General features: G+C 49.0%; 1 protein-coding gene across 2 annotated transcripts; it reads left to right on the forward strand.

The window, feature by feature from the left end:
- CHST13 (carbohydrate sulfotransferase 13) lies at positions 1 to 26,352 on the forward strand. Of its 2 annotated transcripts, XM_030458723.1 has the most exons (4): positions 1 to 112; positions 24,856 to 24,938; positions 25,049 to 25,840; positions 26,133 to 26,351. In XM_030458723.1, the coding sequence occupies exons 1-4, from the start codon at positions 19 to 21 to the stop codon at positions 26,181 to 26,183; spliced, it is 1,020 nt and encodes a 339-aa protein (XP_030314583.1). In that variant the 5' UTR covers positions 1 to 18; the 3' UTR covers positions 26,184 to 26,351. The 2 variants fall into 2 exon arrangements, with proteins under 2 accessions (XP_030314583.1, XP_030314582.1); XM_030458722.1 differs by having other exon boundaries at positions 25,049 to 26,352.

The following is a 26,352-nucleotide window of genomic DNA, read 5'->3' on the forward strand; positions in this document are numbered from 1 at the left end:
GCCCAGCCGCGGCGGAGGATGCGGCGGAGCCGGGCGCCGCGGCTGGCCCTGGCCGTCTGCTTCGGCTCGTTCCTGCTGGTCGTCTTCTACTTCCAGAGCAGCCTCAGCCCAGGTGGGTCCGCCGCGGCGGGGCTGCCGGCGGGCTCGGCGGGACCCCCGTCGGGCCCGGCCGGTCGGTGGAACCGATGGTGGGAGGCGGGCGTGCGGTCACTGAGCGGATCGAAGCGGCGGGCAGCACCGTCCTGAAACCACTGCTGGGGGCGGTGAGCGCCGGGCTGGTCCAGAGGGGCCGGTCCGCCGGGGAGTTGAAGTTGGGGTCAGTGAAGGCGGCCGGAGGTTGTTGGTGTCTCTGCTGAGACCATTGAACTTCGCGGCTGTGTTCGCTCGCAATGTGTTGAGCCGCTTCCTATCCCTGCGATGCTCTTTTGCGGTGGAATGAATCTTGGCTTTTTAAAAGCAGGCGGCTGCTGGGTGACTGTCCCGTCCAGTGTTCCCTAGTTCGGTGAAAGCAGGGCATGATATTGTAAGCAACTTCGAGTGGTCCCTCTGAGGCTTTTCGGACTGACAGAGAAGCAGTGCTGTTCTGCAAGTGTCTATTTCACACCCACAGTCGCTGAACGTCCTGGGGAATCTGGGTGAATTGCTCAAGGGACTTCTTCATTGTGTGCTCTTAGAAGTATCTTCCACATTGGGAGACAATTCAGCAATAACTAGAATATAAACAGTTTTGTACTGGAGGGGTTATTTATTTCCCTGTCAGCTTTTTGCTCTTTCGGGGAAATTAGCTCCTCTTTCCTAAGAGATGTTACTGGGTAACTCCTGTAGTTTTAACAATGTACTAATGCTTTCTGATAAAAGCCATAATCCATCAATGGGGCCTTTAAAGTTACATCTTAAAATTCAGAAGACTGATTTGACTGAAACATAGTGTACTTTTATCAGTGTTTTCTAAATGAAATGCCATTTTCCTCTTATAGGGGTGGCTCTCTCACTGTAATGTTTTTTTTTTTCCTAAAAACAATAATAATAAAAAAGCTTAACTTCTTGGCGGAATAAGATTGAGAAGTAGTTGGGTTTTGGCAAGCATGTGTTATTTCTAGAAGAGAGTGTGAAGTTTGTCAAATGAATTCAGCAGTCCCAGAAGACCACAACCAGTATTGTATTAATTTGTAAATGTAAAAAAAACCCAAAAAAACCAACCAAAACAAATTGAAACAAAAACAAACTACAATATGTGCATCTTATTTTAGTAGTGAGACTGTCCAGTAAAAAGTACAGCATTGAACTGGCTTGAATCTCCAGGTGTCCTACCAGAGAGACAATTGCGCTTTATGCTGGATTCTCTTTCTAGTATTTGACTGAAAAATGTGGCTCTTTTCAGGACCTTGGTTTTCTAAAAGAGACATCTGTGTGTCTGAGTCAGCAGAACTTTCTGTGTGTGCTTGACTTTTAATCTTTCGCGTGATCTCAGCACAGTTTCATACAGAGTTCCTGTCAGGTCAGAGCAAACCAGGTGACAGTAATGGTGATGGCATCTCATGAGGGGTTTGGGGTATTTCAGATGTGGAATGCTCCCTTGAGAGGCGCTGGCCATCTGGATTATTAGGAAATGCAACATCCTCAGTGGGCTCCAAATCTGTTTTCTTCATTTGGGGCAAGTGTGGTTTTTGAGGGGTCAGAATCACAGAATATTAGGGGTGGGAAGGGACCTTGAGCAATCATCGGTCCTGTAGATGGTGATAGGTCTGGGGTGGAGATCCTCAACTGGTGGAAACCAGTAATGTTTGTCATTAAGTGGAAGCCTATTTGTGAGGGATGGTGGACATTATATGAAGATTTGCCCCCTTAAGGTTCACAAATGAGGTGAATTAAAGTGTTATACATGTCTCTAAAATCTGGTTGTTTTCTAGACACATAGTTGTCCCCTAGGTTCAGCCTTCATTTTTTGTACCATTTCTTTCCCTTATTACTTTACAGTTTTTCTTTTCCTCTTCAGTTCTCTGAAGAATACTAGCAGAGGAAAGGTCATTACCATATACCGAGGAGGAAGCTAAAACTCGTTGGGTTTTTTTTTTCATCCCAGAGGAAAGCAAACTGAGGGCAATTATGTATGGGTTTTAGAAGTTACAAATTACAATAATAGGTAAACATTTTGCAGATAAAGATGTCATCTTTAAAGTGATGGTTGCCTTGAGGTTATTTGAAGTTGTAGTTGTCTGATGTCATTTGGATTCTATGTAATAAGGAAGAAAAACGCTAGAAAAAGCAGCAGTGCTATGAGTTCCCCCCCGGGAGCAGTCAGATCCTTTCCTCCATCATTAGCAGGATCCGGCAGGTCTCCTTTCCTTGGCCACCCACAGTCCTTTCCCTGTAATGTGCTGAATTAGCTGAATTAACCCTTGCTAAATGCACAGAGGGATGGAACCATCCTGTCACCAGGACAAGGAATACATCACAGAAAGAAAGACGGTATAACCAAAAGTCTTTGAGAGTGTTAAGGGCTCCCTCTTCTCAGGGAGCAGGAATCAACTCCTCCATCTGTATTTCCCCCTTTTGACTCCATCCACAGAGCTGTGTGCATGAAGCAGTTTGCATTGAGCTCCATGGCTGTGCTGAAATAAGGCTTTCTTGTTCTGCCTTAGGAACACCCACACACCAGCATATGCAGAAATAACTCTGCTCCTAAATGCTGCTGCGTTGATTATTTTGGTGCTAGGCTGAATTTGTTTGTTCTGAAGACAGGGGCAGAATCTGCTGTTATACGTCCTGGAGGCAGGAATGGGCTCAGCTCTGCTTGCCCAATCTCACTGGTGCTCAGGAGAGGTGAGACAAGAATCAGTGCTCTCCAGGGAGAGCATCCATCCCCAAGTGGGTTGGTGTGCTTGAGCATGCACTGACTTTGTATCCCTGACTGGTTTAGGTTGGCTTTTCTTGGCACTGGCTGTACCAGTGAGCAGATACAGTAGCTGGATAGTCCCTGTAGTGCCTGGGTAGTAGCTGTAGTTCCTGTCCTTGCCCTGTGTGGTGCAGCTGTACCTATGGGCTGTCCCCTGTTCACTTCAAAGTAGTGACGTTCTGCCTGTTGGCCTTCAGCTGAATCACTCCAGACTCACAGACACATGGTCAAGGGCAAACGTCAGCATCACAGGAAGGTATTAAAGTAGAACTTTGCACATGCGCAGGTGGAGTTTACAAAGACAGCCAGAGTGGCTGTTATGGGGTTTGCCTGGAGCAGTTGCCTTTCAGCATCTCCGGACCCTCCTGCATCTGGACTGATGATGTGGGCAGGTGTGCTCAGATCCTGGGCAAACATCACTCAGTGTCAGCTTGGTTATGGGAGTGATGTGGTCCATCAGGAGGCCTTGGCTGTACTGCTCTTAATCACAGCTATCCAAGAGATGCTGCCGGGCCTCAGCATGATTGTCATCCATCTTCTGAGTTGATCTTCCTCTGTTGTTACCTCTAGAAATAGCTCATTATTAGTGGTGACCATGCTGACTTCTGCATGCTGTACATTTTCTGCATAGAGAAGGTGGGGATAAGCAGTGGGGCTCTCAGACCATTGTTTCGTCTAACTCCAGGCACAGCATGTCTGGGCGGGCACAGTGCTGGAGGATGCTGATCCTGGTCTACAACAAAGCAATGATTTTAGCAACAGTGGTGGAGCTGGGGATGTCTGTACTAGTACAGATGTGGGGTAGAGGGGAGGGAGAACACCTGGAGAAGGTAGGGGAGGTGAGTGGCAGGTGGTAAGGCCCTGTGTCGATCTGTGGCTGCAGTTTCTGCAGCCCCTCATTAAAAGTTCTGTGGGATCATCCCAATTACCTCTTCTGGGAAAACTGTGAGTGCACAAGTTGTACTCTCACCCAGGGAGACGGCAGTTTTCAGGCTGCTAGTGAGGGGCCAGGAGGATGTGTGCACGAACTTGCAGTCTCCTAAGGAGCTCCACCACCCCAAAATATCATAGTTCCCAATGAGAGGCAATTGGGTGCTATAGGAAGTATTTTACATAACCTTCCTCCTCTCAAGGCTTCTAGCTCTGACCAGTGGTATTTGAGAAAAATCCTCTTGCAATCACAGAGGCATTTTGAAGAAGAGACACCCTTGGAAGCCTGAGGCAAGTAGGGAGAAAGAGGTCATTCAGTCTCATCCCAGGAGACCCTTGTATAAGAGCTGGGGTTTCTGTTCTTGCCCCACCCTTCCTCTGCCCAATCCAGTGACTTGTGTGTGCTGGAGGTGGCTGTGGGGGACAAAAGCAGACCTTGCAGAGGCAGCCTGGAGGATGGGGAGTGCTCTGCTTCCTGTTGTTTCTAGTTTGTTCCAGCATTGAATCAACATCTCCAAAAAGAAAAAAGGAAAAACACCCAATCTCAAAATGCTGTTTTATTTCTCCTTTGGATGCTGCCGTAGCATCCAGCTGTGGCTTCTTAGATCTTTTCAGCAGCACTTAGCTTAACACTGGCTTCTGCATGCCCTATGTTCCTTCATGACCTGCTCTTGGCATGAGTTCTTGGACTTCTACAAGGTTTTCTGGATTAGATTTACTCATCCTTTTGATCTGACCCTTTCACAAGAAGAGATACCAAACCCAGGATCATATTAGCACTAAGGTTGTGATACTGTTCCAGAAGGTTTTGTAAGTGGGGAAGAAGCAAGATCCCTCTCCCCATCCTTATCTGCTCCTGCATCAACCAGTTGGATCTCTGAGCACTGATAGGACAATGCCTCCTCCAGCCACTTCTGGAGTGGAGGTGTCACTTGATCAGCTTGAGACAAGGATTGGGGCATTGCAGGAGAATGAGCAGCAATGGACTACCTCATTGTTTTGGTGTAGTTAGCAGCCCTCTGATATACCACAGCAGATCTGGAAGATACTCACCACTTTCTTACAACTTTGGTACAGTTTCTCTTGCCCAGCCCAGCATCTGTCTGCACTAGCAGGTCCCCGAGAAGCTCTTGCTTCTGATCATTGCGAATCTGGCCTTTCAAGTTGGCCGAGTTATGCATCCAAAGTCTGTGGTTGCTCTTGTGAACTCTTGTCAGCTTCATACTCGTGCCTAAAGATTTGTCCCTTCAGGGAGAGATAAATTATTTTAGAGATTATAGAGTGAGAGATATTATAGAATTTCTAAGTGATTTGACTGAACAGCACTCCTTGAGCCTACAGCTGCACCTTGACCTCACCTGAACAGAGATACCGACACACTTAGAGATTAGCAAACCCTTACAAACCAGGGAAATTTTTTTCTATTTTCGACCTCATTTCCTCCCCATTGTTCAAAGGTGTTTTCAGGCTGAAAATCAGGCTCAGCCATGGGACTTGAGCATGGTTTGGTCAGCCAAGGCCTTCTGAGACTTGGTCACATTTGCAGCTGGCTGACACATCTCCTCAGCCTTCCAGATAACAAGGGCTACGCTGCCTTCACCCTGGCTAACACCACAGGCACAGGCAGGGATGTGAAATTTAAGCCTCTGAGGTGGTGTTGGTTTTTCTGTTTTGTTTTGTTTGCTTTTGTCGTGGGGCAGTTTTGCCAAGCTCGGATTCCCAGCCAGGGCACTGTGATGCCCAGGGTGCAGCTGCTGCCATTTGAGGAGCTGGTGCTTGAAGTAGAGTGATGTCTGTCAGCCAAGACATTGGGTAATGCAGGCTGGAAACCTCTTAGATTTGCCACGTTTGAAGATGTGAAATGCTGTAGCCATGACCTGTGGCGGTAGAAAAATCTGCCTGGTCAGTATTATTATTATATTATATTATTATTATTATATTATTATTATATGCCAGGGCAGTAATGATGCCCATCTGCTCCTGAGAGCCAGGCTTTTCACAAAGAATGCTTTTTGTAGTCCTTCTTAGCTTAGTGGAGTTTCTTGAGAATCTCTTACACCAGCAAGAGGTGTGGGGGACAGGGAGGGAAGGAAGGGCTTTAGCACACACAAGTTAGCTCTATGCCTTCAGGGGATGTTCATCTCTCTGTGTGACTCTTCCAGGTGGATCCAGCCTTCACTGGCCATGCATCCCTCTGGCATTCCTAGTTGTTTCTCTCTGGCAGCATGTCACAACTTTTCTTTCTTCTTTGTTCCCACTCCCCCAAACCCCACACTCCTGTCTATCCTGCAAAAAGGGTTTGACAAAATCATCTTCTGGGAGTGATTGAACCTTTGCTTGCTGCAGGAAGGACCTTCTGGTGATTATCAGTTGGGTCTGAGGCTGGGAGATGAGGGTTTGTGCAGTGGCCAGGGCACTCCTAGGGGTTCTGGGGTTTATTGTGTACTGATTTTTCTTTTTGGTCCTTCCTTCCCACAAGTATCTGAATGGAGAGCATGACAAGCCCCTCTCCATCTTAATCTCTGTTGCAAACACAGCTGTTTCTCTCAGGACTTGCTATCAGAAGCCAAGAAACTACGAAGTCATTAGGTGCTTAACCTCCATTACTCCCCCTTGGAGCTGAGTACCCAAAGAAGAGCTTAACTCCCCAGATATCCTGTGGGGCCAAGGAGGGGATGGCTCATGTTGAGGCTTTGAGACACAGCTGGGCAAATGCCCCAAACCTTCCTTGTTAAAAAGCACTTAAAGACTGTTAGTGGTCGGTCTGAGAGGGAGGAAACATCTCATGGAGTAGCTCCAGTGGCCTGAAAGGTCTGGGATGAACAATGCTTGTTGTTGCTCCATGGCTTGCCCTGATGCTGAGAAGAGGAACAAATGGAGCTACCCTATGAGCTGCAGGTATTTTTTTCCCCAGTAAAATCATTCTTTGGTAGAGGGATATGACTGGTGTCAGTGGAGAAGTGAATCCTGTATTCCCAGCCTCTGCTGTCTAGTTCAGACCAGTCTGCTCTCTCCTATACATGTACCTGCACCTGCAGAGTTTGTGTTTCTGTAAACCAGGACACCCTGTCTCTGTCTTCTGCCTGGATCTGCACCTTTGGGACAGGTCTGTCTTCAACTTCAGGCCCTCTGCGATTTCCCCATTGTTTTACACAGCTCTTTTAATTTTTCCCTTCTTCAACTACATCTGTTTCCTTGGCAGTAAAGTTCTTTCAGCAGGGCTGGATGGTGGGAGGGTGCTAAATGCACCATTCACACAGTGCCACTCTATGTGGTTGTCCCCCTACTCTGATGCCAGGATCACTACTTCATGGCTAGCACAGTTTTTGCTCAGTTGCAAGTTTGCAGCCCATGTAAATCCAGTAAATTATCCAGTAAAATCAGCTGTAGAGCTCTGATCAACAGGGTTCAACCCCCCACATGTCTTCTTTGTAGCCTGGACTCTGTTCTCCACTTCCCAATTGCCTCTGGCTTCCTCTTGGAAGCCAAATCTCAGTCTGAGTCAAAGCCCTGCATGAGCAAAGGTGGCAAGGAGGAGCTGCTCTGTATCTGCAGGAGCTGGGTGGCCACTGCTCAGACAAATCTATCTGCATGTCCTTCAGAGGAGATCACGCAGAGCAGGAGGAAGCACCAGAATGTGTGGGTTTATTTTGTTTCTTTTATAGTTTTAATGAGCTGAATCGAAGTCGATGCTTCATTTATTGTGCTGGAAGGAGAAGATGATGTTCTGAGGGACTGTGCAGTGTGCATGAGAACATGAAAGGAAAGGGGAGCCAAGTGGGTCTGGTGCAGAAGTGATGATCACCACTGTCAGTGCAAGCCTGGTGCTGTCAGGAGAGGTGGTGTGTTGACTGGTCAGCAAATGGGAGCTGTGGCAGCACCAGCCAGGCACTGGGACATCTACAGACCTTGCAGGAGGCAGCACAGTTGGTTTTGGCAGCCACCAGTGCACATTTGCCTCTACAGGGAGCCAAGCAAGCCCAAGAGACCCAGTAGCCTGATGAACCTGCCAGTGGCTCTGTCATCCCACCACTTAGCAGTACCCAACTTTCTGCTTCCGTCTCTCTGGGCTGAATCTGGCAGAGTACAGCAGTGCCCTGAAGTGTGCTTTCAGCCTCAGCCCCACAGGCAGGACAGAGATTGCAAAAAGCAAACACATCACTCTGCCCCGTGCACGCACACTCCTTTCCAGTTGGCAAATACATCTCAACTCTAGCCCCAGGCATCGCTGTCTCAAAAATGGCCTTTCAGTATGAAAAGCTTGTGAACAGTGGTGTGAGAGCACTGCGTGGAATCTAGATCACAGCCATACCATCACAGATCCACCTTCTAGCTGGTGCTGTCCTGCTGATCACCCAGCCTAGCAGGACCTGTGGTTGTGGTGACATCTTTTCTGGTGGCTTGCTGGTAGACAGAGTAGTATGAGGGAAACTAAGCTCTCCCCCAACATGTCTTTTAAATGCTATTGAGGAGGTTTCATTTTTCCCAGGCCCTTTGCAGCAGCCCCTCATTCACTGAGGTGAATGTGATTTCTGAAGATCCCTGCCTCACAACCCTTTCCAGCTCCCACCTTTTAAAGGCTCAGAAGCAAAGATCTGCAAAAGCCTGGCTTTGATTCTTGGTAGACCAGATCTTCCTTGCCTTGGAGGAGGAATTCAAAATCTGTTAAACTTGTAGAAATCTATTCCCTTTGGCTTGCTGGGATGGCACTGAACATGCTCAGCTTTGTGGCACTGAGGTCTCCAGCCTGGACCCAGCCAGTGGGGAATTCCTGGCAGAGGAATGATTTGGCTGACCTGGCTGCTTTTGTTTTCCCCATAGTGCCCCTGAGCTCTTAATAGATGGATGAACTTTGATTAGTTAAAACAGTTATAAATTTATGAGCAGGCAGACTGTTGGGAATTTGGCTGGGAAGAGCTGGGAGTTGGTCTTTGCTGGGAGAAGAAAGCAGTTTTTCTCTGTGCTGGTTGGTACTGCAGAAGCTCTGACACCCTCAGTTTCAGCAGCTATATCCACACCATCTACACATGCAGGAAAGCCTGGCCATGTAACTACATCCTTCAGCAGCCCTGTGCCGAGCTGAAAATCATCATTTGGTAGTAAAAGTGGTCGACAGTCTGGTTTTGAGGCTGTGAGTGCCTGTGGATTCAGTGTCTGCCCACTTTTGCTGCCCCTGTGCAGTCTCTGGTCTTTCCCTGTGCAGTGGTGAAAACTTCCTGCACCTACAGCTGGGCTCTCCAAGCACCAGCTCTGCAGACAGCCCAGCCTGGCTCCTTCAAGCCCCCTTCCTGTTAGCATCTCCTGCTCTCCCTCCACCTTATCAATTATCATCTCTGATGAACTGGAGCATTGAAAAGACAAATGGATTCAATGTTCTCAGCAGTGCTGCTCTGCCTGACTGCTGTCACCAAGCCCTCGATGTGGTGTGTCACATTGGCAAACTGTTGCTGCAGCTGGGAGATGCTGCTAACCACACTGCCCAGGATCAGAGTCTGGCATCATGTTCAGGTGAGTTTTTACGTGGCCGTGTAAGCAAACCATGGCTGAGCACAGGTGCTGAAACCTGTCGTGAAGATGCACCCCATGCTGGTGAGATCCAGCTTTTTCGTAATGGGACTTAATTTTATAGACTCTCTCAGGGTGTTATCCAGCTGGACTTGAATCTGCTTTCCCCACCAAAGGTCTCTTCTGAAGGTGGCACTGTCTCTGCAGCAGCAGATCACCAAGCCTATAGCCTTGGTACAGCAGGTGGGCAGGTCCTGGCATTTCTACCCATGGCATGTGTGCGTGGGGATGTGCCACTGAATGCTGTGGACTTTCCATGACAGAGAACAGAAAATGTTGTGTCCCATGGGTCCCTTCCCATCACCTTGTCATCTATGGTATGAAGGAATGCTGAGGCAATGAGTCCTGGCCTTTTGTCACAACAGTGCTTGCAGCTTATTCTTCCTGTTATAAATGCCACTTGATTTACAGCCCTCCACCTCCTGGCTGCTCTCCCAGCCCTTCCAGGGAGGGTGGATTTGATCTGTCCCTTGGAGTGGTCTCTCCCAGAGCAGAGTGCTGCTTTCCCTCTGGCTTTGCAGCCTTACTGCTAATGTGGAACCCAACCCAAGCCTGCTCTCTGGCCAGATGTTGCTTCACTGACCTTGCAGGAAGATGTGTAATGGTGACATAAGGTTCAAAGGTGATGTTTGTTTGGAATGGCTGGGTCTGGGTGTCTTCTGGGGCTGGATCCTCCTTTCCAGAGGGCTTTCCTGAAGCCGGGGCCTAGGGAATTAGCAGAAACGAATTGGAGGTCAGAAGCTCCTCACCAGTTCCGTGTCCCCCTTCTTTATCCTGATGCCCTGCAAGCTGGTGGCTCTGCCCTCCTTCCTTGGCCATGGGAAGCATCTCTGCATGGTCATGTTTCTCCATGGCATGGGAAGGTGGTGAGTTCAGTCCTGCAGATATCTGCAGAGCTGGGCTGTTCCCCTTGGCAAGGGTGCAGGGATAGTGTGTTCACAGCTGGGTCTTTTCCAAGTTTAATCCTGGCAGTATTGGAGAGATTGGTTTCCCTTCACCTTAATAGGAGCAGCACCCATGGTGCTGAGACTGATAGAGGCTGACTTGGTGCTGGTGGAATTTTGCTTCAGTTTCCCACAAATGACCACTGCTGGGTGGATGTAGATGCAAGATTCATAGTTCCTTTCTTTCTGAAGTTTCCATGGGACCCTTCTCATGCCATGTGAAAAGGCAGAAGATGTCTTCAGAGCACCTGCTGTTACCAGCTACTCTCAGGGCTTGATCAGCCCCCGAGAGAGAAATCCAACAACCATGCAGAGAAGTTGCTGCTAGTGCTGCTGGATCTGTTGCATCTCAGTGCTGCAGTGACACTGGAGATGTCTGTGTCCTCTGTTAAACATACCAGCTAGGGAGACCCAGCTCTTTGGTGGCCTCAGGCAAAGCCCACTACTAAATGCAGCAGGAGTAGGCACCAGGAGCTATGCAGTGAGAAAATATGTGCTGGAGATGGTTCTCCCTAGCCTCAAGGAGGCTTTAATTTTCTCCTATCCTCTTCTGCAAGCTCTCACATCTCTTCAGCTTCTTGCTCTGTATCTTAGGGCAGTGAGTCTCACAGGTTAGCAACCTTCTGGCATGGAGAAAGGCAGGACCCAGACCCTCAGCTGACTCCACCAGAGAGCAGAGAGATGAAAGCTGTGAAGCAGAGCCAGGAGGCGGTGGCTGTGTGCAAGGTGGTGTGCTGGGAAGGGTTTGCTGAGTGTGCATTTTTTTCCAAGATCTGCTTGTTGAGGCTTTCATCAATTCCAGATGCGTGGAGCTGACAAGATGGCTTGAAATTTATTCAGCGGGCAAGTCACTGAGCCCTGTGACGTTAGCAAGATTTCATTTTTTCTTGTATGTGTGCAGGTAACCTATGTGCAGAGGGCACAAACAGCAGCTGCCTGAACCAGAGCTGCCTGCAGGCAAGTTCTGGGCAAGCCCAGCCTGGTCCCCTGGCACCCTGGCCTGTCGTGGCCTCAGCATCTGAGCAGAAGGCAGCAGACTGGTGCAGATGGGCTCTTGGCTTAGTAGATCCATGCAGCTGCCTAAGCCCAAGAGCTCTCTGTGGCTTGGCTGAGCCTGCCCAGTGATGGGAGACTGCAAGGATGTGTGTATGGCTGCAGTGTCTGGATGCAGGGAAGAGGTGGATCTTTAGAGCAGCCTGGCCAGTGGAAATTCACACCTCTGTGCATCCCTGCAGGGATCTCTGCCTTGGCACTGCCAGCACAAGCCCTTCTGCTGCAATTCCTGTTGAGCAGCAGACTGGAAAGGAAGAGTTTATTGACAAGGAATGGAAATGCTGGCAGTTGAGGCTTGAGTTATATATGCAAGCAGCCAGGCAGGGCCAGGAGAGTGACAGGCATAATGGGGAAGAGAAATTGCACTTGGAAAGCTTCTAGCTTGGCTTGTAGGAGGAATTAACCATTTGAAAACAGAAAGTTGTGTGGTGCTCATGCGCAGATACTTTATTTTCTCTCAGAGGCCAAATTCCTTCTGGATACTGCATATTTTCTTTGTCCTAGAAAGATCTCAGTCACATTCCTTGTGGCAGGAGAGAGCTACATGTGTTACCCCAGTGAACTATATCCCCCCCCTCAAATGATGGTGATCTTCCTTTTAAACCTTCCTGAAATGTGCCTCAAGCTGGTACCTGGTGATCAGAGACTTTCACCACTGAGAAGACATGATGGTTTAGGAAGAACCACTGAATGGAACAGAATGTCCAGAAGAACTGCTGTTGGCTCTGGTCCTGCTGTGATCTCTAAAGATGATGCTGTGGCGTTTGGCAGGTTGCTTGAAGCAGCTGGATTCTTTCCCTCCCTGCATGATTTATTGTGAGCTAATCCTATAGCTGTCACTCTTTTCCATCACTTGACTAGAATTTCCCTGGCTGATCCTTGACTCAGGTTGACTAAATTGGAGTAAGAAATCCTTCCTTGTCAAACAGAACCTGACCTGTCCCTGTCTGGTGAGGGCAGAGACACACAACTAAGGGGCCAGCCATGCCAGCTCCTGTATCTGGGTATTGCTGGTGACATTGTGGCACCAAGAGGTGCCATCCATGAGAAATGAAGAAAAATTACCTTCAGAAACATAAAGCAAGCTGTGTGAGAAAGCAGGAGTCAAGAGAGGAAAGACATTTTGTGAGGCTTTATAGAAAACATGGTGCTTCTATAGGTAATTTTAGTACCTTCTTCCTAATGGCAGTGGCAGGAACTTCTTCCTAAGTAAAACTCCCAGGATCTTGAGTATCAAGAGTGATGCTCAAATGGTTTTAAAACATATCCAGCAGCCAGGTCTCTGAATCACAGTCGCTTCTGGAACCAGTGACTGCTGGTCCCTATGCTGGCTTGAGTAAGGCCAGCACTCCTTAAGTAGGAGTCATCTGGCTGAAGCCTGGACAGCCCAGGGATTTCAGTTTTCAGGAGTCTCAAGGGCTGAGCAGTCTCTTGTTAGGGGAAAAAAAATCCCAAACAAAACAAACCGCAGAAATTAAAGTTAGAAAGATAATTATTTGCCTGTCCAGTGTGTGTGACACGCAGTATAAATCTGCAGTAGTGCAGGATATTCAGACCCAATCTCATGTCAGGAGTTCAGTGGGGTTTTTTTGTAGCAGCTGTAAAAAAATACATGTATCTGATGATACCCTCTCAAGTTTCCTCGCTGCCTTTGTGGCTGCTGTCTGAGCAGTTGTGTACAGCATATGGAAAACAGGTTTGGCTGTGAACACAGTAATGCTAAATTATCTCTCAGCTTCAGTGTTAGCTGCAGAGTGCTGAGCTGGCACTGCAAATATGGAGCTCAGTGGGCTGGGTTTATCGTCCAGGCATGAGAAGTGAAATGCACAGATGAGCCCATTGTCCCTTTTCACACACAAGTGCTCCAGCAGCCTGCTAGGAGGTGCCCCCTGAAGGGTGCTGGTGGGGGGGTGCACCCAGGGTCACGCCAGTTTGTGGCTTTGCAGCATCTGGGGTGGTGGAAAGTCAGCACCATGCCTTCCAGTTCCTGCTAAATCTGTAAGAGGAGATTGCGTTGTCAGCAGTTGTTGCCGCATTTCTTTGGAGAGGTTTCAGTAGAGATCCCTCTTTTTTAGTGGTTTGAAGAAAAATCCAAATAGTTCTGAAGCCTTGGGCTGCTGCCCCCTCCCATCCCATGCCCCACGTGGTGGTGGATGAGGCACAAAGGCTGTGGTGCAGCAGTGGTCAATCTCACCCAACATCCATCGATGGTCTGTGCCAAAGAGACAGCAGACCCTGAGGAGAATACTTGGAGAGGTAGTTTCTGGATCCTTTCAGTGGAGGAAGGAGGCAGTGATGTGGAGTAGGTGTTAATGTAACATTTCTGTGCCAGCTCTGTGTGATCCCTGTCAGCCCTCTTCAGGTGTGATTCTTGGTGAGGATCTTGGGACCTGTCTGAGCTAGAAGAGAAGATACTGAAAAGTTGGTGAAAAGGGTGACAGTCAGCAGGAGACTGCAGTAGGGAAGGGGGTCAGGTCAGCTCCAAGGCAGCTGCCTCTGTCTCGCCAGCCCTTCAGGAGGTGTCTGCCACCATTCCTTGGCACAGTGGCATTGCCTCCTCTACAAAGGTTGCCACAGCATTTGGCAAGCTGGGCTGAGGCATTTTCCTATGAAAGTCAATGTGTTGACCTGGACCAAGGCAGAGAAACTCAAAGACTGATGGCATTTAGTGCTGGAGGCAGAATGAGTGCCCCATGCCTGCTGACTGCAGTTTTATTGCATCCATCATAAGCTGTCAGGCAGGGAAATGTTTATAGGTAGGTGACAGTCATGAAGAAGGGGCATTGTCACCCTGCACTGAGGAAGCAGGGAGCATCCATCTGCCTTCTGCCAGCAGGCTGGGAGCTGCCTGAGAGTATTTCATACACCTCAGGCTCCTGGGCTGTCTGTGCATGTCTGCCCTCATAGTTATGTGTCTGAGGGCCCCGTGCTGGGAGTATTTTGCACTTTCTGGGTGGTGTCACTGCACCAGTATCAGACAGATGGGTTATGCAGCTCTGTTGCTGTGCTGTCTTCCCATGCCACATGCCAGAGGAACTCCTGTCCCAGGTCCCAGACAGTAGATGACTGTGCACAGACAGCAGGGATCTCTTGCACAGGTGGACGCAGGTGTGCTTGAATTTTTGGTCCTACTTCAGTTCTCTGAGGCCATGCTTTTCCACTCCCAGATGATCATCACAACCACAGCCACTTCTGGCATACTGGGCCTTTCCCTGTCTGTCTGGAACAAGAGCAGGACATGTACTCACTCTCTACACTGCTCTATCCTTTCTATAAAGAAGAGCTTCATCCACACCCTGAATTATCATTTCCTGGAGGCATCACACCTTGCCCATGGATCACTCCCTTCCAGCTGGCTGGGCATTTCCTGAGAAGAGTGGATGATTTTTCCTGTGAAGGGTGGTGTGATCCATCCTATTAACCCATGTAAAACAGTGACTCATTGTCCCCTCTCTTTTTTTTGGCTAGAGGGAGAATCTTCAGAGCCAAGGAGCCTGGCTGCCATTACCATCCAGTTATGCCACTCAGCCCTGGAGAAGCTACAAGGTGCTGATTGTTGCAGATGAGGGTTTTATTTTTAGAGGGTGACACCTTTCATCTCCTACTCAGAGGAAGTCATCCTGGGCATCAGGGGGAGCTCATGACACCTTGCAAAAGGGCAGTCAGGGGATCCCAAATTCCTTCATATCTCTCTGTGTATAGGAATTGTGTGATTTGAGGATGGAAATGCTGCAGAAGGATGTTTGCCAGAAAATGTAGCCCAAGCAGTAGTGTCTGCATTTGGTGGAAGGTGGCTGGGAAATGCTCTTTTCCCTCTTGTCTAGGAGGTGGGAAGCTGAGAAGGGGTGCTTCATCATCAGAGACATGGGCTGAAACTGGGTGCTGGGAATGGGGTACCCCGTCACCCTTCAAGAGCCATTTGTGGCTACTTGGAGTCAGCCTTAAGTAGCTTCCCAGAAAGTGAAAATGTCACTTGGGGAAAAGGGATTTTTCCAGAGAAAGAGGCTCTGTGTAAGAGGGGCTGGTAAGACCCTTCCATGAGCTCTATGGGGATGGGACATGTTTTAGCTAGGTACTAGAGAAAAGGTACAGTGTGCAGCCTTCATCCTTGCTGCACCCCTCTGTCATCTTGCCCTGAAATGGTACTTTATCATGGCTCCTATAACATCACTTCTAGGTGACCCTGATGCCTGTGGTGTTGCAAAATCGATTTTTTCCTCGTGCAAACATGTGCAGATTCATATATCTGAGCTGATGGGCCAGGAGCTTTGTCTTTCACTGCTGCAGGTCGTGTTGTTTTTTGTAAGTGATCTGTTCTCTGTGTGAACCTACTCATGTGCATGTCCCATCTTGCCCTTCTCAGGTTTGCCTCCGAGCTGCTTTTATTTGTGGTTTTTCCCTTAGCTTTGTGGGTAACCCCCTTGTCATGCACATCTTTTTAGTTCTCTGCAGTTTCTAAATGCTGGGAGGTGAGGGGAGTGGGGGGTGTTAATTGTTTGGTTTGGCTGTTTCAAAAGGCCTGGGGGGCGAGGAGGTGGTAGAAAATGTGTAGGGTGGGAAAAAAACCTAAGCTAAGCTTTCAAGCATCCCAGAGCTGCTGGGGCTTGGTTCTGTCTGTTTGAGCCAAATCAGTCACTCAGTTGGTTTAATTTCTGGTGAGCAAAACAGTGTTAAGTCAAGACCACGTGAGCTGCTGACTGGAGCATAGTCCCTTCCCATGGGGTGCAGACCTGGCAGGCTGGGCTCTCAGTAATGGATGCCTTGGGCTTGATCCTGTGCTTGCCAGATTCAGCAGGACCTCTGCACAAGGGTTGAGTTCTGCAAGAGTGGGTCTGCCGGAATGGGGCAGAGGTGCTGCTCGCTACCTCTGTGCATGCCTCTATCTCTGCCTGTTTCCAGAGATACTATCACCTGACTAGGAGTCAAACCTCAGCTCTGGACACGTAGGAAAAAATTTGGCCTACAACCTTGTAAGAGAGCATCTTCCACATCCAGCCCGTGGCTCCTGCAGGCCCTTGGCAGAGGTCCAGAGGCTTCGAGGCAAGTATGAAATGCTGGGCATCCCTTGCCTCTCTTGCTGACCCACTGCCTGCCCCGAAAGGCAGCATCTGCGGCTGAACTGCAGGACAAGCACTTGCTTGAGGTCTTTGTATGCAGTCATTGTGTTACCATTTCACTTTTGGGGGCAGAAAGGTGCCTGTTGTGTCCTGCAGATCCAGGGATCACAGTTCTTAGCTGTCACTTAGAAGACTGTGTCTTCTTGGCTCTCCCCCAGTGGGAGGTACAGCTCCTGCCTTTGCGTTGCCACTGTCCTGGCATCCTCAGCCAGGTCCCTGGCATTTGCCATCCACCACAGATCCTCAGGTCATGTGCCTGCATCCAAAGTATTTGGGATGTTCCCTTTCCCCTTGTGAGCCATGGGAATACACATTTTCCCAGTGGTGCTGCAAGACAGTGAGAGGCAGAGTCCCTCCTAACCTGCTGGAGGTGCCTGCCAGTGTGACACAGCAGTGTGACACAGCAGTGTGACACAGCAGTGTGACACAGCAGTGTGACAGGGGATGAGGGCTGCTCTCTGTTTACTGTCTTTAAGAACAGTAAGAATTTAAAGACCTCAAGCAGGTGCTGCTGGCTGTGAGGCCCTGCTGGAGGACACGAGATGTCTTGCTGCACTCTTGCATTGTGGTCACCCCCTCATCATGTGGCCTCACATGGCAGCTGTGTCCCCCAGTCCTCACATCACCATTCCATGTTGTTCAGCCTAGGCAAAGGAGATAAGCAGACTCGAACTTTTCAGAGCAATTCATCAAGCCACTGAGCTGGTTCTGGAGGCAAACGTGTGTCTGTAGCCAGGCTGGCTACACCTCCTGCTTCTTGTTTCACTTGCAGCTTCACAGCAGAGGTGGCTGTGCCTGAATTCACAAAGCTGAAGGATGCATTTAAGCAGATCAAGTATGTGGCTTTGTTAAGTTTCAGTTTCTTTCTTTTCTAGCATTTTCATTCAGCCTGTGTTGTCTGTATCCCCAGCTTTTTAGATGCAGTAAAAATAAGCAGTCATGGGAATCTAACTAGATTGGTTTTGCCTCTTCGCTGAAGTAAAAAATTTGCATTCCAAAATCAGAACCTGCCCGTAAGAATAAAAAATAGGAATGTTTTGTTTTTCATTCCCAGGGGTGCTCCCTTAGCTCTGAAGATGCATAAGGATGTAAATACCAGACTTGCCACACTTTGTCACAGCTGAATGCAGCATGCAGGAAAGCAGACAGCCACTAATGGGGTCCTCTTCTCCATCAAAAGAGGTTGCTATCTTCACCCATGTTAAGTCATTGGAGTTTGGTGTGGAATTTTGATGTGTGGGATCCCACATCACACTCATTTTGAAAAGTATCTTTTTTTAAAAAAACCACCAACTACAAAGCAACAATCAACCCTTGGGTCCAGCCTCCAGCCCAGCTTTGTGACCCAAGCTCTGCTATCAAACTAGGAGGGAGAACAGCTCAGACTGCAGGAGCTCTCTGTCTCTATCACTGCTGCTGTCAAGCTCTATTTTTTTTTTTTCCTATTTTTTGTCTTCCCCTCTTGGATGTTAAAATTGAAAATTGGACGGATTCAGCAGCCGGTGGCTGCCTTCTGTGTTAGGCTTTGAAGAACACAGTCTCAATATTCTTTCTTAAAATAGATGGCAGGATCCTTCTCCGTGTCTCTTGGGTGCAGTTATTTTAATAGCGAGGGGCTGGTCCTCAAGAAGCAGGGCTGTGTTTCTGCAGCCAGGGACAAGTGAGCCATCACTGCTATATCTGAAGCACTCACTCATCTCCCATGACAGATGCTGGAGAAGAGTGAAAAACAGCAAAGTCTGGAAAAGCTATTGCTGTGCCCACAAAGAGATCCAGGTCCTGATTTCTGGCTCCTCCAGTATCTGATTTTAGGCAAGTGCTGATCCCTTTACACTATAGAGCTATTCCCCTTTCAATATCAAGTGGTAATATTGTTCTCATTTGTTCCCCACTGTGAACCCTTCTTTATCCTATAAATACAGTTCAGCTGCACAGCTGTGCACACACCGTGTGTGCCAGGCAGTCAGTTCTTGTCACCAATGCCATTTCATATGCTCAAATCCAGAATCTGTCATGAATCTATCGCATTTGTCCATCGCATCCATCACACCCTCCCACCTTCAAGTTCAGAGCTTTTCTTTGGTCTGAGACCATCTCTCAGATGCTGCTGCTGTGAGGGCTGGAGGTTCTTGCAAGGCACGCAAGCCCCTGGCCCACTCACCTGCAGGGAGTCACAGGCTGTAATTAACACCCAGACTGATCATTTCGGGTGGCCAGGCACCACAATTATTTTTTATCTTTTTTTAGGTTTTGTGCAGACAAAACAGGAAGCAATGCTGGGGCTGTGAGACAGCAGCAGGGAGGCAGTGGTGGGGTCAGGATGAGCTCCTTGGGGCCTCTGGGGTGCTCTCTCTTCACTCCCCTTGGCTAGAAAAACTGAATCTTCAGTTTTTAACTTCTCCCGTGTTTCATATTGGAAACTATTAGTGGAGCTTCTGTCTCCTTGTGGCCCCAGGATCTGTCCTGGAAGATGCCTGAAAGCTCCATCCTCCATCCCAAAAGGTGTTGCATCTGCTGCATCGTAGCTGGAGGCCCACTGATCTGGGATTTCCAGACCTCTTTCTGTTTGGCAACTGAGCAAGTGATTATGAAGAGTCCTGCATATAGAACAACCCCTGTCCTTCTCTGCTGGCTTGTTCCCAGGAAACAATCACATCCTGGCTCAGCTCATACATTCATCCAGCCCCTGTAGTTACTTATGGGGCAGCCAGTCCTGTGATCCCCTGGTCACTTCACAGCCCTTCTCAGCATCTCTCGATCTGCCTTGATCTCAGGAGAGCAAAGCTGTCAGTGGTGCAGGTGAGGGTCACCAATACTATGGATAATAGCATTCATGCTTTTTTTTGCTGCTATGGCAAATGCCTCATCCGATATGCTTTAGGACTTCATTTGCCTTTTTTTATGACTGTCACGCTGGCACCTGGTGGCCCAGAACTAATGCATCTGGGACCTCCTGCCACTTCCAGAAGCAAAGTAGCTGAAACTGCTGAATTCCAACATTGCAAAATTAAGTTCTATTGCATTTCCTTTCCCCTAGTCAAAGGGGACAAGCTTTATGTTTTATGAGGATGAAGCTTTCGTTACCCTGTTTTGTGCTTCAGTCTCTCACTGCCTTTATGAGCTCTTTGTCATCACCATCTTTCTATTTTTATGTCGATTCCTGAAGTATTGATCCTAAAGCCAATCTTAGAGGAACTTTAATAGAAATCTGCCTGCTGCCTGGTATTTCCCATCTAAACACTGCCTGCTTCCCGGTTGCTTGTGTCCCTTACAGGTTACTCTTTAAACTTAATCATCTCTGTTTTAAGTCCTTATTTCCCATGGTTTGTCATATTTCATGTGTTACATATATTTGGGTGAGGATCTACCACATATGTTTGATCTATAGAAATGGTTTATTTTGTTGACAGATCAGGTTGCATGGGTAAAAGCTGTGCTTAGTAAGTGCCATGTTGATTTTATTCCCCTATCCAGTCACACCCACATCTTTTAAATGTTTTCTTTCCTTCAGACTGTTTTCTAAAACCCTGGTAATGCTGATGTCAGCCTAGCAGGCTTGTCACTGCCTGAATCCTGTCTTCTAGCCAAACACTTCAGTTCAGGGTCTGGATTTGCTGTTGGGGTTGCAGAGAACCTCCCTCCCTAATTAAGACTCTACAGCCAGAACAGCAAATTCTTTTCACTGGTGCTTCCAGAAGTCTGGGATGGGCATGATCCAGTCTTTCCCTCACCTCACACGCCTGGCAGTCTTCACAGTCAGCTAGTACACCTAAATATTCTTAGCTTTAAAATCTACTCCCTTTTCCAAAGAGAGCTGGCAAGCAGTGAAACCCCAGCTCCTGCTGCGGCACTGATGTCACACGGCTGCCACACTGCTGCGTGATGGGAGCTTTGGTTTTGATGGGACAGCACTAAAACCTGGTCTGCACTTGTAGCATGGGAGATTCCAGAATGTGCCTGAGCTCTCTTTTAGACTCATCTCATTCACCGGTTGCTGGTCAATGTTATGGCCTTAGCATGAGGTTTCTGAGCTCGTGTTCTGCCTCACTCCTATTCCCTTGCCTCGTACTTTGAAGATGTGGACAAATGTGCTATTTCCTTCTACCCATCTCGTTGAGAAACATTCTGGATTTGGATCATGGACAGACACTGTCTTGATACTTGTTACCCAAACAGTGAACCAGCAGTTGCCAAGAGCTGATGTTTTTATCACTTTAGAAACTCAATGTACCCTTGCTAAGTGGCATCCATGCTGCCAGATGCATTCACAGAGATGCTAAATTTCCAAGGGTTACCACTGCATGTGGTGGAATCTGGGAAACTTTCTTCCTCATAAGTTAGGAAGAAAGCCAGGATACGATGATCTTGGCAGTTCCCCCATGATGGAAGATCCTACTGTACTCAGGGCCATGATGCCAAAATGCAGCATCAACCAGTAATGTACTCTGCTGATACGCCCTCCTTAACACCGCCATATATTTCAGTATTCCTTGATCTTTCCAAACTTCTTGGAGTCCCAGGAGCATCCCAAGGATGGGTAAGCCACGCTACAAGGGATGTGGTGATTGACTCATTCCCAGCATGAATAAGAGGAAGAAAATGGGATATTGTCCATCTGCATCCCTCCTCCCTCCTTCTCTTTGGAGTCCAGGCTGTGTCCCACATCTGATGGAAGAAACAGGCACAAATCAAGAATTGAGCCTTTCCCTGGCTCCTGCTCTAAGTTTGGTTTCCTCTCCAGCTGTGCAGTTCAGCTAGCTGTGAAGCCCCTTGAGCTCACCCTTCCTTAGGTGCGCCAGTGCCTGCTTGGGGTAGGTGGTGAAGATGAGTACAGGGTGGGGACAGCATTTAGGGGACAGGATAGGGAGAAAGCCCAGGATGGGAGCACACTGTGGGATTGCATGATGCTGTAGTTGGGATGGAGCAGTTGGCTGGAGAAGGATTTTGTGTTCAAAGTAGGGCTGAGCTGTGTTCATAGAACTGCATGGTGAGGACCCGGGGTCTGGTGATGACAGAAGGTGCTGGGAGAGGAGTGCATAAGCAGAGATGGTGCAGGTGCTAGGGTGGAGGGATGGTGAACAGGGCATGGCCACAGCTTGGGGTCATGGGGCAGAGCTGTGTTAGGTGGCAAAGTGTGGTCTTAAAGAAGCTGGACTCTGTTAAATCACCAACTGCAACCTCACACTGGCCCTGGCCAGCCTAGGGCTGTGGTGGCCAATGTTGCTCAGGTGTTGATCAGGTGATCCCAGATGTTTTGGGGTTGCTTTGGGTGTGGGCAGCCTGGATTTGGCCCTGGTCAAGTTCACACTGCCGGCTGCAGGCACTTGCAGCTGCGCTGACCCCAGCCCTGCAGAGGAGGGATGGGTTGGTCCCATGGGGCACATGGACCAGCTCCACGTGCACTGGTGCCAGTGTGATGCTGTGCTGAGCCCCATACGGCTGCCACTGCTGCAGCTCCCCCTCTGCCCCAGGGTTAACACCATCTCCAAAAGTCATCCTTGTGGCCCAGCCAGGAGCCCCTTAGCTTTTCTCCATGGGATGCCGTGTGTAGCGTGAGCAGACGGTTTTTGAGGGAGGGGGGGAAGACTTCCTGCAGTTGCAGCCTTGTAAAAACCTGCCATTGGGCCAGACGTTCACTCCAAAGGGTTTGGCAAGTGCCCCAGGCAGGGGATGGTGTCATCGATTTGGAGAGCAAAAGCTGTTGAGATGTGGTGAGCGTGGAGCTCTGGCATCTGCCCTGCCAGCTCAGTGCTCCCAGCCTCCTCCAACCACAGGGGAGCTACTGGGCAGCCTTCTCTCCTTTGTTTCTCTTTCTCTTCCCCCTTTTTCTTTTTTTTTTTTTTTTTTTTTCTGGAAGCTTGTACAGCATGAGTAGAGCGAGGATCCCAGGGGGGTTGCTGCTATCCAGAGAGAGTTCTCTGCCAGACCTTGTGCTGGGGAAAGGCTGGAGGAAATCTATTTTGCAATGTTTCTGCTGGAACTGTTGGCAAGAGGCATGCGAGGTGCAGCCATCTCTGGCCAGGCTTGCCTCAGCAGCACTGAAACTGCAGCCCAGAGCAGTCAGAGCACTGATCTGCCCAGCCCCACTTGTGCTTGCTGCCCACTTTACAGCAGATTTTCTTTTCATTTGCCCTAAAGAGCCAAGCCTGCCTGCTCCTCCCAGGCCATAATCTGCCCCTGCACCAGGCGCTGAAGCCTTCCCCTTGGAGGACATTTTCACCCACACCGTGCATCAATGGCACGACCAATTTGGATTTCTAGCAGCTTCAGGTCAGCCTGAACCACCCGGGGTTTGTTTGTGTCCTTTGTAAGAAAGGTTCTGGTTGATGCACGTGTTAATCGTGAAAAACAAACGCCTCCACAGTGCTTTTACTAAATATAGGACAAGTGTCTGATGTGGTGCAGGGTCCTTGCAGACAGTTCACAGCAGGGTCATGCTTTTGAATCAAACAGGAGTTTATCAGCCCTGGCAAGGGAAGGGACTCAAGTTTAATGCTCTCTGCACATTCAAGCTGCAGTGAGTTGAGTTTTCAAGGTCAGTCTCATTCCCTGTCATTTGCAAAGGGCTGAGCCTGGAAATGTGAAATGAGGCTCCTCTGGGATGAGCATCTCAGCCCAGAGCTGTGTACGTTGCATCTTCCACTTATCTCTCATTAGCACAGATGCTGTTTCACCCTCCTGTGGGTGAAACTGATACCGGGGATTGAGGAAGAAACCGTACATTCTCTCTGAGCCACATCTTGATCAATCCAGAGCTGCAGGAAGTGTCATTTCCCACAAACGCACTTGTGTACATGCACTGCTGATGAAATCTTGTGAGGTCAGGCAGTCATTTCCTCCTAATTACAGCTCCAGGAATGAATAATGTTTAGCTTAGACCCTGGCAACTTTGTGCTTTGGAGCAGTTTTCTTTTAAGCAAAACATAAGCTTATGAAAAATGAAGATGGGGTTTTGATTTTTTTCTCCTGTTTTTTTTGGGTTTTGTTTTTTTGGTTAAAAAGATGCCATCTGGGTCTCGTATAACTGCTTTGGTTTGGCTTGGTGATGGTCTGTGAGCTAAAAGATCCAGAGTTCCAAATTGTCGTGCAAAAAGCCTCTGTGTTAGAAACCTTTATGTTGCCAGAAATGATTTATGAGAGTTGATTTTCCCTACACCAGGTATATCCTGCTGAGATTTTAGGAGACCCCTGTAGGAGCAGGAGCTTGAGGACTGGAAGAACATCCCAGGCCATGATCTCCCAAACAATGTGTCTTATCATCCCCTTCAGAAAAAAGCATCATCTTCCATTTTAAAACTGGCAGTCTGATTTCTTCTGTGGAAGCCAATTCCAGGGCCTTCCAGAAACCTTCTTCTCATATGAAAACTGTCACAGCATCCTCTGCCAACAGTGAGGGTCAGAAAGGGTGGGGAAAGGTGAGACAGCTGTTTGAAGGTGTTACTGCAAGAGACAGCCCATGTCCCTGGCTCCGAGCATTAGGTTGGGGATATCCAAGCCATGTGGTTCTGCCCACACTGTGCTGGAAACAGATCCCTGGGGCTGAGGGATGGCAGCTGAAATGGATGCTTCATAGCCTGGAAGGTGGCTGCATCCCTACATAATTTATGAGCATGAGAAGTTGAGCATCTGTCACTGATTGGGTGTCCAGCACCATGTCTGTGGCTGGCCAGATCCAGCCTCAGATTTGGTGTTGCTGCAAACAGATCTCTGAAATCAAACCAGGTGATCTGTATGGCAGGGAAGTGGGGAGGGCTGCTTGAGTGGCTGTCTTCAGCTGTAGACACTCAAGGAAATGTTGCTGGTTTAGAAGGAAAAAAAAATTAAATAAGATCTTAAAAGGACTTAGCAGCTGACAGAGCAGCTGACCAATTAATTTGTCTGTTAATGACTGTGTCTCAAAGCCTGGAAATGCAAACTCTTGAGCATGTGGCTGCTCAGCACAGAGCTCTGATGTTGAAGCTGGGCCTTATCTCTGCCAAGCACAGCTGGTGTCTTGCCCCTCATGGGACTGCTGTGATGCTAGTTAGGGTCCTGTCATCCTCTGGGTCACTCCCATGCAGCCTGCACATAGTAGCATTTCCCAAATGCACATTTGAAATTGTAAGAAGCTGTTGTCTTTATTGATGGTCTTCTCTTTGTTTTAAGGTTAGGTTGGGATCTTTTGAACCCTAACTGCAGGTTTTGCTAAAAAATGAAGCAGAGGGACAAGAATTGCTTGAGTATCTTCTCCCAGAGCCAAATGGATTTGTCTCTTCTCAGGGAATGTTCCTCATCCCAACTTAGGCATCTCCAGGGGGTGCGATAGTAGCAGTCCCCCAAACCTCTCTGATTTTTCTCGCTCCTTTTCCAGCCACAGAAGATGGGGCTATAAGATCCACCTGGCAAGGGAAGGCCGGTCGCAGCCCACTCCAAGCCCTGTATGAGAGCGACCAGGTAAGGGGACAGGGACAAAGAAATGGGGACATGAAGTGGGAGTGGGGTGCTGGGGGTGTTACCCATCCTGCTGGGCTGGTGACAATCTCTTTTTTTTTTTTTTTCCCCAGTTTGAGCAGTCGTCACTGCAGGGGGTTCATCAGCAGCGACGGGAGCTGTTGAGCAACATCTGCAACCGTTACACCCGCAAGCGGCGTCTCCTGCGGCCGGATGACTTGCGGCACTTGGTGGTGGATGACACGCACGGGCTGCTCTACTGCTACGTGCCCAAAGTGGCCTGCACTAACTGGAAGCGGGTGATGATGGTCCTGACGGGGCAAGGCAAGTACCAGGACCCGCTGGAGATCCCCGCCAACGAGGCCCACGTCTCATCCAACCTGCGCACCCTCTCCGAGTACAGCGTCCCCGAGATCAACCACCGCCTGCGCAGCTACCTCAAGTTCGTCTTCGTGCGGGAGCCCTTCGAGCGCTTGGTCTCCGCGTACCGCAACAAGTTCACCCGTAGCTACAACACTGCCTTCCACAAGCGCTACGGGACCAAGATCATCCGCCGGCACCGCCAGGAGCCCAGTGACACAGCCCTGGAGCGCGGAGATGACGTCCGCTTCGAGGAGTTTGTCTACTACCTGCTGGATCCGCGGACACAGCGGGAGGAGCCCTTCAACGAGCACTGGGAGCGAGTGCACTCACTCTGCCACCCCTGCATTGTCCACTACGATGTAGTGGGAAAGTATGAGACCTTGGCTGAAGATGCCAACTACATCCTTCAGCTGGTTGGAGCTGACACGAGCATCAAGTTCCCCTCTTCATCCAAGACCACCAGGACCACAGACGACATGACGGCCCAGTTCTTCCAGGACATTAGCCCCTTCTACCAAAGGAGACTCTTTAATTTATATAAAATGGACTACTTGCTCTTCAATTACTCCATCCCCTCGTACCTCCGCATCCGATGAGGTAGGGGCTGGGGGGAGAGGCAAAGGAGTGCTGGGTGACTCTCATCTTGACACAATTACTCTCCTCCCACCCTGTGCTCATCTCTTGGTTGACTTCTCCCCTGTGCCCTCTCCTTTATGGTCTGCTCCACATCCTGATGCCTCATTCGTGTATGGTCTGGAGGGAGAACACCTCTCAAAACACAAGGGCTGGAGCATTTCCTTCCTTTTCCCTCCCACCCTTCAACATCTACAGGGGATGGAGGTGGGTAGGAGAGTTTGCCTTGGCTGGGTACTTTGTTTTAACTAAGAGACTCCTCTGTAGACCCAAGTCTTGGGAAGGCTTCTTTTTTGGGCAGGATCCCTTCAGGTTATTCTCCTCCTCACTGGGCTGTCTGGGAGCAACCATGGCATTTTGGGGGGAAGGGTGGAGAATGTCAGAGACTTGCATAGAACCAGAAATAAAGCAATAATTTAAT

This window comes from Calypte anna, chromosome 12 (assembly GCF_003957555.1).
Source record: "Calypte anna isolate BGI_N300 chromosome 12, bCalAnn1_v1.p, whole genome shotgun sequence".
In the NCBI taxonomy this organism is placed as follows: domain Eukaryota; kingdom Metazoa; phylum Chordata; class Aves; order Apodiformes; family Trochilidae; genus Calypte; species Calypte anna.

Excerpts from the sequence above, each read along its gene's own strand:
- CHST13 (XM_030458722.1), top strand. The coding sequence starts at position 19 with ATGCGGCGGAGCCGGGCGCCGCGGCTGGCCCTGGCCGTCTGCTTCGGC. Across the intron at positions 113-24,855 it reads CCAGAGCAGCCTCAGCCCAG|CCACAGAAGATGGGGCTATA; the intron begins GTGGGTCCGCCG and ends CTCCTTTTCCAG. Across the intron at positions 24,939-25,048 it reads CCCTGTATGAGAGCGACCAG|TTTGAGCAGTCGTCACTGCA; the intron begins GTAAGGGGACAG and ends TTTTTTCCCCAG.